General features: G+C 41.9%; 1 protein-coding gene across 1 annotated transcript in view; it reads right to left on the bottom strand.

The window, feature by feature from the left end:
• The window catches only part of XYLT1 (xylosyltransferase 1), a 192,022-nt gene that overhangs the window by 35,125 nt on the left and 146,050 nt on the right, over window positions 1-10,847 (bottom strand). Inside the window, exon 5 of the mRNA XM_082772657.1 lies at window positions 10,464-10,544. Within this exon, the coding sequence (XP_082628783.1) occupies window positions 10,464-10,544 (81 nt within the window). The remainder of the gene's footprint in view (window positions 1-10,463; window positions 10,545-10,847) is intronic.

Genomic DNA, 10,847 nt, shown 5'->3' with positions numbered 1-10,847 from the left:
CTACATTACACGATCCCCAAAAGCTCAGTTATACAACTTCAGCTTTACTGTCCGAAATTGGCAATGGAAGAGTATGGCCACTTTCAAAGCAGGATGTCTAGTCTCTCACAGCTTCATGTTTTCCAAAATAGTCAACAGGCTCCTTTTTTGCATACATTTCTTGCACACAGTTCTATGATTTTTTGGGTTAATGGCTAGGACAAGCAAATCTTGGCATACAGAGTGAAGAAAGACAATCCCTGTGAGCACAAGATTTTTCACAATAAATCTCAGTCCCCAAATTCTGTACAACAAGGTTCTTGGAAGAAAACTAAATGCACTTTCCAACCATTTCTCCTCCAGCAAGCCAGCACAGCCCAACTGACGAGCAGCAATACCTCTGGGGACCTGCAAACTGCAACTCTTTTGCTAATGCTTCTTGAAGCCTTCCTAGGAACATCACATCAGGCTCTAAGTAGCAGTATCCAAATAGGAAGCAGCACTTCTCAGAAGGCTCACTGTTCCTTGGCCTGCTTCACACACGGTTATTAGACCTAAACAGTGTAACATGCTAGCATAGCAAATGGTTTTGATTTATCTGTGAAGCTCTCTATTGGGCACTTGCTCATTACCCATTTATGTTTCTTGGGAACCAACAGGACCTGGTGTATTTTAGATCTGCCAGAAGCTGAATGGTCCTGCCTGAGGATGCAGCAGGTTGTCCTAGCGAGCCTAGGCTGTACTGCTGGCACGCAGAGCTGAACTGCATACCCAAATGGAAGAGGTGGATGAGGCATTCTTTTTTCTCCAGACTCTCTTCTTGGATGATCAGTGTTACTAGCTGCTCTGGCAATAGCAATTTTGGCACTCAGGGAAGCAAGAACTTACTCTAAGCATACTGGATATTACCTGAGGGAAAGCAAAAGGTGCTATCTGTATGCTGTGTAAGCCCTGTCAAGAAATCAAAACCCCTCAAACACTACAAACAGTTCATAAAGATCCTTGACTAGCCATCCAACAATGCTTGCAGCAGCCATCTCTGAGAAGGTGAGCAGATGGAGGTCAAAAGCATGACCGCATGACCTCCTTTGTTTCTAGTCTAATGCTGTATTTCATTAGTTTCTTGTTATGCTCAATATAATACTGAAACTACTTTTTATGAAGGCATGCCAAGCTTCAGAAAGAGCAATGAAATGCAAAGATGGTGATTTTCCCCTTATCTCTTTCTTAGGTTTTGTACGACACCTAGCAGGGAACTCCTGAATTAACGTTAAAAAAAAGAACACAATAGTATTAGCAATAGCATGTCATTAATCTTAGTCAACGTGGACAACTTCTGATGCTTTCTGAAATCCTGAATTTCAGGTAATACTGGCATACCTCTGACAACTGTAATTGTACTTGCCAGGGCAATGACATATAATTGTATCAACATATGGTTAGCCAAATGCAATGGAGATTGCCATCAGATGAAGACACTTGACCTTTCTCCTGATCTAAGGCAAACAACAGGAGGAAAATAATGATGATATCAAAAGAGAGTCAACCAGGAGAAACTAAAATTAAAATAAAACCAGGGTTAAGAAAAAGAATTTTATTTTACATTAAGACCACAGAATGCTCCATCTAAGACATGTTATTCTTTTAATTTTATTAACTCTGCATCAAAAGCCTCTAACTGTGAGGTCGCATTGCACTTTCAAGTAACCAGCAAGCAGAGCGTAACATCACTGCATCTTGCCAGCATGCAGTGAGTTCACCAGCCAGGCAGCTACGGATCTGAGCGGTGTTGTTTCTGCCCTAACAGTCTCAGGATTTACAAGATTCCAGATAAATATTTTTAGTTTAAAAAACAACAACAACACAAAACAAACAAACAAAAAAAGCACTTTTTGCAGCCCATGGTCTGTTACCCTGAGTATAGCTTGTTAACTGTCCAGACAGCTCACGATGGCAATGTATCTTAGGAAACTCCTCTTATTTTGCTGTCTATTTAAATATTTATAAATGCATTTCAGATGAGACTCTAGGATTGTATAACACATGGTGCATTTGTAAGGCATTTAACACACACTCCTATAACACAAATATAAACACACAGCTCAGCTCTTGCAGTATGTTTCACTGCTAATAAATACTGTTGCAGTTACCTACTATCAGCAAAGATATCGCTATCAACTATCGCCCTTTTGAAGAGTTTTCTCCAAGTGATACTGCGTGCTGCAGCGACGCTGAGACCCCCACTACTGGATGCTCACACTGTAAGATCTTAAGAGTCCTGCTGCTTTTTATTTTCCAAAGTCTATGAATGAGTAACGCTTGCTTAAGCACCAGAAGCAATCAGGTTGCAACACCTTCCTTATCAGCAAAGGTTTTGGTCTAGAAAGAATATGCTATTAAGTCAAAAAGGTTCTTCCTGTATGTTTTTTGTTTCTGGCCTCTTGCCTAGAAAACTTCCTGCCAAGGTTTTGCTGTTCACCAGGTGTACCTACCGAGACCTCACTACCATTACTCTCTGCACTAGAATAAGAACTATGAACAAAAGCTACCAATACATCAGCAAAACAATTCATCACAGGTCTGAAGTCAAGTCAGTGCTTGAAGCTCAACTCATACCATGACAGTATTCTTGTTCATGTCTGTGAACAAACTCTGCACGTTGCTCTGACCGTATCTACTCCTCTTTCAACTCCCTTTAGACAAACATTTGAAGACGTCAGATATATTTGGTGGGAAAAGTCAAGTAAATATTTCTATAGCTATACGTTCATGAGTGACTGCTTGCTGTCAGTGTTTGCACAGCCTCCTTGGAAACTCTTAGTGGAGCCAATCCGTCAGGGAGCATAAAACAGTAACTTGCAATTGAGGTGACCAGGTAGAAAGCACAGAACAGTAATTTGACAGTCCTGGGGGCAACGCTTGCAACAAACAATTTGTGAGCAATCTCTAGGCTACAATATATCTCCATAAACCAATCACTGAATATTTCTTTGTAACAAGCAAGTTCATAAAATCCAAATCTGCACAGAGCAGTCTCATTCCCTGCCCAGAGATCCTGGTCTCCATTGCAGACATGAAGAAATTCCAGCCAACTGAGACACAACCCTGAGTTCACCCCATTTCCATGAGTAACTGTTCCACAAAGGGTTACACAGTACTCAAAAAATCTGAAATAATTAACAGCTGGGTATTTAAGCACAGTGTCCACACACTGCCAGAGAAGCATCTGCTTTCCTAAAAATGTGGTCTTGCAGCATGTTTCACTCTTTTGGTTGTGCTCAATACCTCCAGGGCTAACCCCCCACCTCCCAAAATGGAGTTGAACCAAAAAGGGGAATAATGTTAAAAAGCAGTAGTACCTAATTTGTCTGTCAAGATTAGGAATAATTCCTCCTGGTACAACTGGCAATTGGGTGTGCAGGAAGTACATAATTCAGAATGCCTGCTGTTTGAGAAGGGTAGGAAAAAACTCTTGGTATAGAAAAAATAGATGGAAGAAAAGAGCAGGGGAAATAAAACACATAACCCACTCTCCAGTGTGCTTAAATTGCGGCATCCTGAATACAAATGTTACGAGGTGAAAAGCAGAATTACTTCTTATCTTTCTTTAATTCTCTCACTCTGAAGAAAATATTATGAACACAATAGTACCCTAACAATCCCTTAAGCTTTAATGCCACTACACAAACATACATAAACAAAATTATAAAGACTGGATTTGCTTTAGTAAGACTGGACTTATTTCACATGCATAAGCCAAACCTGTAAGCAAGCACACAAACCGAAATGCTTTTGGTAGTTTTGCCCACAGTGCTAAATGCTCAGAAGTTGACTAGGCAAATAGGGGAAATATTGCTTTTCTTAATACCATCACTATCAGTCATTTGTCTCTCTGTGTCCTACAGCACGAGCACTGCACTGTGTGGAGCAGCACCAGCACAGACTTTGGGAGGACCGGGGTCCAGTTCAGAGCAGAGAACAGAGGTGACACAGCCAAGGAAAAGAAGGCAGCGCTACGAGATGCAGTTAGTGACATTACTCCCTGCCAGTTCTTTGGGAACCTAGGAGCTGGGCTGCAAGAAATTATGAGATCAAACAGCTCTAACAGAAGAATTTTCTGACAATCTGCATTACCACTGTGGTTTCCAATATATGTTTAAGCAGTTTTCAACTCAGGGTGCAAGTAAACCATCTGTGTTCAGACAGCAGGTCTGATACCACAAATGCTGGACAATATGAGATTTTGATTTTGTACAGTGTAGCAAAAATAGTACAGTATTTTGAATTGCTCTTTCAAGCTTCAAGTCTACGTTGAAATATTCTGTTACATGAGATCCTTCTCAAGCAAGGACATCTTTATAGAAACCAAACATATCACGTTTAGGGCATTCTACAAGAGGTGCTGCTGAAAGGTGATGGATACACATTTTATCTGGCCATTATTCCGTATCTGTAAGGACATAATTGGATTTTTCAAGCTTTGTAATAGAGTCCTCATACTCTACATAAATGGTTTCTGTTTCTTTCATATGCAATTTCCTCAGCCTACCCAGTCAATGCTTCAATCACATCACATCTCCACGTGACGTTTAGAAGACATTCCTCATGATACCGTCTTCTCATCCACCCTTTCCTAAGAGTTAACTTGCACTGGTTTTGAAAATCCAAATTTCCATCTGCTGGAAAACTCTCCTTCAGAGAAAGTCTTAAAAAAAATTAATGTTTCTTAATGTTTTAATGTTGAGGGTCAGGGAGCAAACTCTTCAAGTGTTCCAAAAATAAAATCTACAACTGTTTTTAGTGTAGGAAACTTGCAGAGATTATTTTTGCAGTAATGACTCCTGTAGGCATTGCCTTGTTTTGACAACAGTCTCGTAAGTCCCCTGTGAGTACATTGCTCAAGAGGGACCTTCAAAGAGTTGCCTCTGCATTTCCACCACTCCTCACTCCAGGATCTTTTAAGAAACATGGGAATGGGTTTTACAAGGACAAAATCGTAATGGCGTACTCTCATAATCTGAGAGTTCACAACTCAAGTTGTTTTTTTCTTTTCTTTTTTTAATATAAAAATAAGCAAAACAGGGAGAAAACTGCAAATAATAGCATGCAGAGATACAGCATAAATTCACCACAGACACACTGAATGATACGAAAGCTGACATTTTGCCATCTGTTTGTCACCAATAAATGTCTTCCCCAGATGATTTCTTCTCCCCTCACCTCCTCTTCCCAACACCCACACAACCGAGCAGTCCCCACCTGGGAACACTGCTGGGACGGAGCAGCTGAGCTTGAAGTCATCTTGTCCATGAGATGCTGCTGCTGGAGCAGCTACGGCACACAGTTCTGCTACTACATGATTAAAGAACAAAAAGGAAATGGGGATTTGAATTGTCCAAGTGATGGGGGCAAGTAAGTGTGAGTTGCTTCTATATGGATTTTCAACCTGCCAAATCAGGCTATTAATCTCTGTTTACCAGTGGGTAAAACAGGACCATCAATATCTGGCAAACTTAAAAGGATGCTCCCTGCTATAATTATTTTATAAAACGTTTCAGGATCTTGGAGGAAAGGACAAAAATGTTATTACTTACATGACTGAAAATGAATTCTGAAGCTGAACGCTCTCAGATAGCAATCAGATTTCTGATTACTTTACTGGTACCTCAATTTTCACATCCTTCCCACCCCACTACGTAAGTTATTGCTACTTCAAACCTTCTCACTTACTGCACCTTCCTGAACTGGTGGATGGTCTTACTTGCATACTCTATCAAGACTAATAAATTCAAGTAGAACAATCCATTTTCCCCACACGTCAAGACATATGGCTGCTTTTACTGCATCTTCCTACCATCTTTAACCTATTTTTGTTTTCCTTTGCATTGGCCGCTTAGCATTGTTTCCAAAAACAGAGCAGGAAAAAAATGTCCTACAAGGAGGCAAATCATCAAGCTGAAGCAGTAAAGGCTTTATGGCACTCCTAACACTTTCCATAAAGCAAGAGGGAACACATGAAAGTTAGCTGTAACATCTAAAATTTTTATGTGCGGTCTTTTTGCATAGAAGATGCATGTTGCTATTTCAGTCCCTACAGTTCACACGCAACTGTTGGGTTGAACTACTTACAAGCAAAAATAGATCTTTCTAGTCAGTGCACTTCAGAATACTTAAGTGTTAGGAAAAAAAAATTAACGAAAAAAAAAGCACAGGAGAGCAAAATTTAGGCCAAATGAACCACCAAATACTTTGCATGAACAGGAAGGTAAGCTCTGCTGGGAGCTAAGTGGTTAAAATATTCTGACAGTAAGGATAATAAATCAATTTTTTCCTAGTGTTTGAGTACTTACAGGGTGGTTCATCAACACAGCAATGCACAATAGCATTTACTGTGGGACACATTTCCTAACTGACCACCAGACCACGATTAACCCTCTGTACAGAAGGCCAAGGAACAGTGTATGCCAGAATGGAAAACAGGCATGTCCTAAAAGGTGGTGAAACAAACAGGCATAGCAGAACTAGAATGAAAGAGGTGAAGATTTGGGGAACATGGTCTGGCCCTTCAGGAGTTAAGGTCTCTAACCTCTGAGAACCGGGCTGGACTCACAATGCTCCTTACTAAAAGCTGAACAGTTCAGCACAGCAACTCCAAAAGTATCTGGAAACCAGCAGCCAGAAAGAAGACAACACAACTGGGAAGAACAGCATTACTGAGGAGATCAAAGAACATAAGAAAAGAACCCAGATTCAAACCACACTTTTAATGGCCTTTCCCTTAGCTGTTTGTATTCTGCCTCTGAGCCCCAGATTCTGCTAAGATTTAACAGCATCCAACCTTTCCAGCATGCTTACACTGCTCCCAAATGACTGCTGTGGCAAGTTTTTTTTTTTTTTTTAATTTCTTGCCTGTCATCGAAGATGTCACATTTGACTGTCTTTATATTTTATAATGCATCAGCCAGGTGCTGTTCCTGCCAAAAAAATAACAAATCTTCAGGATGTTCCAAATTGGTACAGCTTACAGAACTACTCGGTTGTTCTTTGGCTTTAATAGCCTAGGACACTGAAAAGAGGAGAAAATGTTGCCCACTAAGTGCTACGCACCGACTCCAGCCATTGTATGCAATCTCACTTCATACATCTAACTCTCTAAGGAAATAATGCTTCTCCAGCTGAGTTAAGGAGCCATTTCCACGTCTGTTCCCTTTTCTGAAGCCACTAAACGAAAATCAGAGCGATGCACTTTTTAATGACTTTGGCATAACTAAAAGAAAACTTCACTCTATAAAAGGAAGCCTGCTTTCTCTCCTTATTTGGCAGTAAAGCATGTACTGATTGTGAACATGGCTTGAATACAAAGTACATTGTAATTGAGCTGTGTGAGCATTTCAGTTTTAAGATGGCACTTCTAATCTTTTTCTCTTCTTTGTGTGATCCAAAGACTATGACGACTTAAAATTCAGAGAATATGCAGTGGTTTACAAGGCAGACTTAGTTGAAAAGCTTATTTTTTAGGAGCCATATACATGAGCAACTTAAAATAGAAAGATGCAGGAGATGTATGTAATGTTCAGTGAATTTTAAATGCCGAGGTCCTACGTTATTAGTTTACCATGTTGTGAGAAAAACACCTCAGAACAGTAAAATTATCATTGTACATGGGGTGTCAGTCCATCTAGTCTAGTGTCCTCTCCCTTATCATGGCTTCCGTGACAGCCCTCTTAGAGAAAAAGCCCTGCTCAAGTCTGTTTAGAGATGGGATGTCCCTGGAGAAAGTTCTGTCCCATTGCCCAATAAGTGGAGATTGGCTTGTGTCTCAAATCCTTTCCTAAAGTGGTCTCTTCGGGCTTTGTTTTTGTTGCCAAACCTTGAGACTGTCAGACTGCTGCTTCTAGCTCTTGTTCATACCATTCACCCCAGCAGATACTTGCTTTCCACAGGGTCGTGACAAGGCAAAGGAAATGGTAAAACTTAAAAAGTAACTGGACAAATTGAGAGAAAACCAAAAATTAACAACAACAAAGTAACAATCCACATCCTTGACTCTTAAAAAAGAAAGTGTCACCAAGCTTGGCAGTGGAAATTCCCCAACCAGAGACCCTGGGAGGCTGGGGGAACGCAGCAGGGAAGCACCACCACCTGCTGTAGGCAGCGGCCCATGGGGGGACAGGACAGCCCTTGGGCTCAGCCCACCTGCCCACTCTTACACCAGGTATTTGAGTTCAAGAGTTCTACTAACTGCTACCTACAGGGCTAAACCTCACTGGCACAACCACTGCTTTCACACCTTGGATATAAAATGGAAATCAGTTGGCAATTGTTTGTGAAATGTGCAGGGCAGACAGTGTGTTTCCACAAGCCTGAGTTCCTGGAGCACCAAAACAGAACGATCAGGCTGCACATCTTCACATCAAATGCAATTTCCCTCTCAAGATGTAGATGTAGAGCTGGAAATCCACCCGCTACACAAAGGTCTACTTTGTGATCAGCTTTTGACACCCATGGAGTTAACTTTTACCAAACAGCAATATTACTCAGAGGACTCTGCAGCTGTGCTGGCTCAAGCACTGTCTGTGCAGATACTGGGGCATGCAGGAGGAGGGGAGCCAGCATATCACCCCAGCATGTCACCCCAGTCTATCCCCCCTGAGTACCAACCCAGCGTATCACCCCCCAAAAACCTTGGGGAGCTGCCAAGGGGCGATGTGAAAGGATCCATTCAGGCATGGGCCAGGAGCAGGAGCACTTATGGGATTCACGGAGTACACAGGCAGAGGAGGCAAAACTTCCCTGGCATCCCATGTGATGCTTCCTGATGCACAGAGAGCTTCTGTTAGAAATCCGGGAGAAAAAATAAAACTTGATGATGTGTTGTAATAGGCTAAAAGGTATTTAACTGTTTATGGAGTAAAAGAGAACCACTGAACTAATAAATGGGTGGTTATTACTCTGAGCAGAGGACAAGTGGCATATTAGCTCATTTTATCATTAAATTAATACCAGATTAGTGTGTTTAATTGACCTAGATTGTTCTAACCTAGCTGAGGTTGGCATGTTCCAACCAGCTTGTTGCAGGCACGTCATAATTCATTAGTTATTTCCTTAGCCAGCTCAGGGAATTGGAGAAGAATTGGGTGCACCGGAGGGGCAGGAAGGCATAAGGGACCAATGGCTTGTCCCCGGCCGTTTCTCCTTCCTTTTTAACGCAGCGCTGCTGTCGATCACTGCTGCCAGCCAGAGCTGAGCCTGCCAGTCACTCTGACACTCTGCATTTCCCAGGCTAGGGACTCTCCTGGGAAAAATGTTGATTCTGATTTAAATATTATTCCTCACAGTGCTATTTTCACTACCTGCTACAGAATTTCTGCATGCACAAGATGAATGCTCATGAGGACTTCATTTAAACCAGAACATGACAGAATTGATAAATCCAGTGACAAGAGCAAGAGTCGTCAAGAGGAGAGACCTGTACACTATTCTACCTAGCCGCGGCGCTGAACATGCGACTTGATGTCTCACATTCTCTCTGTACATTATCTGAACCCAGCCTTACAGCATGCTTGACATTTTACAGAATAAAGAGATGACCTAGTGACCCAGGCGGAATAAAACCATATTTTTTGGTGCAAAGCTACTGGGACTCAGCATGTGGAGTCACTGCAACTGATGCAGGATACGTGTTATGGGACAGAGCTATCAATAAAGAGGAAAAGAGGAGCACCACAATCAAATGAGAAAGGTTTTCCAGCTGCAGAGGTTGTTTAAAGCTTCAGAAATGTGACGTTTGGTCACTGCTGCTCCCTGAAAGTACAGAGGTATAGGCATTACCATTGAGCTGTGGGAAAGGGCACATCCCACAGCTCACAGAGCCACTCTGCTTGCACAAGCCTTTGCTGCAGACCCCCTTTTTTTGGAAATTTTACTATGGCTGATAAACCATCTCTGTGAGAGTGGTCAGCAAGGTGCTGTGCAGACCTGGAACAGCAATTTTTGTCTAATTACTTGTCTGTGTGTTCCCAGGCCCATGAAATGATAGGGTTTCTGGAGCTTCCAAATGGCTCTAGATGCTTGCTTAGGCATAGCTTGTAATACTATCAATTTCTGAGAAATGAGTCAGAAAGCTATCATTTTCACATGTAAAAACTGTTTAGCACAGAAGCACTGGAGACGAGAACAAAGAAAAATCTCATGTGCTCACCTCCTCCCCAAGTACAGCTCCTGAAACTGCCACCTGTGACAGACCCTGAGCAGGGAGCAAGCCCAGCCTGCTTCCCGTCTCCCTCTCCACAAAAGCATCTTTACAAGCTGACCGTCAGGAGGAGCCACTCCGGACCAACAACTGTTCTCAGAAGCAGGTCTGCTTCTCTTTGCTGGAGCAGGGATTTCTTAACTTAGGTGACACTGAAGAGCAGTTGCTGTGCAAAAACTCCCGGTGATGCAGGAGGAAAGAAAATAAATAGCAGAGGAATGGGCCAGCTTACCTTGCATTGTCCCTGCCGTGTGACTTCAAGAAGTTCATATCACGGTATCTGGACAGGAACGCTACTAGCTGGTCATTTGTCCTGGGAGAGAAAGAACAAAAGAGGTACAAATTACATAGTCAAAAGTACTATCTTTAAAATAATTTATGCACTTCTTATTCTCATTTGGAGACCATCTGCAGAAGGAAGCACTTGCTGAAACACTTCCATCCTGTTGCTAAACTCCACTTTCTCCCTGTACCCAGAAACACGTGCTTGGAAAGAAGTATGGCTTTATTATGTCTTAAAGAAATTCATATAAAATCTTGGCAGATGTTTTCAGCATTGTAACAGAGTATGTACTAAGTAATACTGTTCAGCACTTTTAAAGTAGGAAAAGCCAGC

This window comes from Aythya marila, assembly GCF_965140915.1.
Source record: "Aythya marila genome assembly, chromosome: 15".
Classification (NCBI taxonomy): Eukaryota; Metazoa; Chordata; class Aves; order Anseriformes; family Anatidae; genus Aythya; species Aythya marila.
This window is presented reverse-complemented; position numbering and strand designations above follow the sequence as displayed.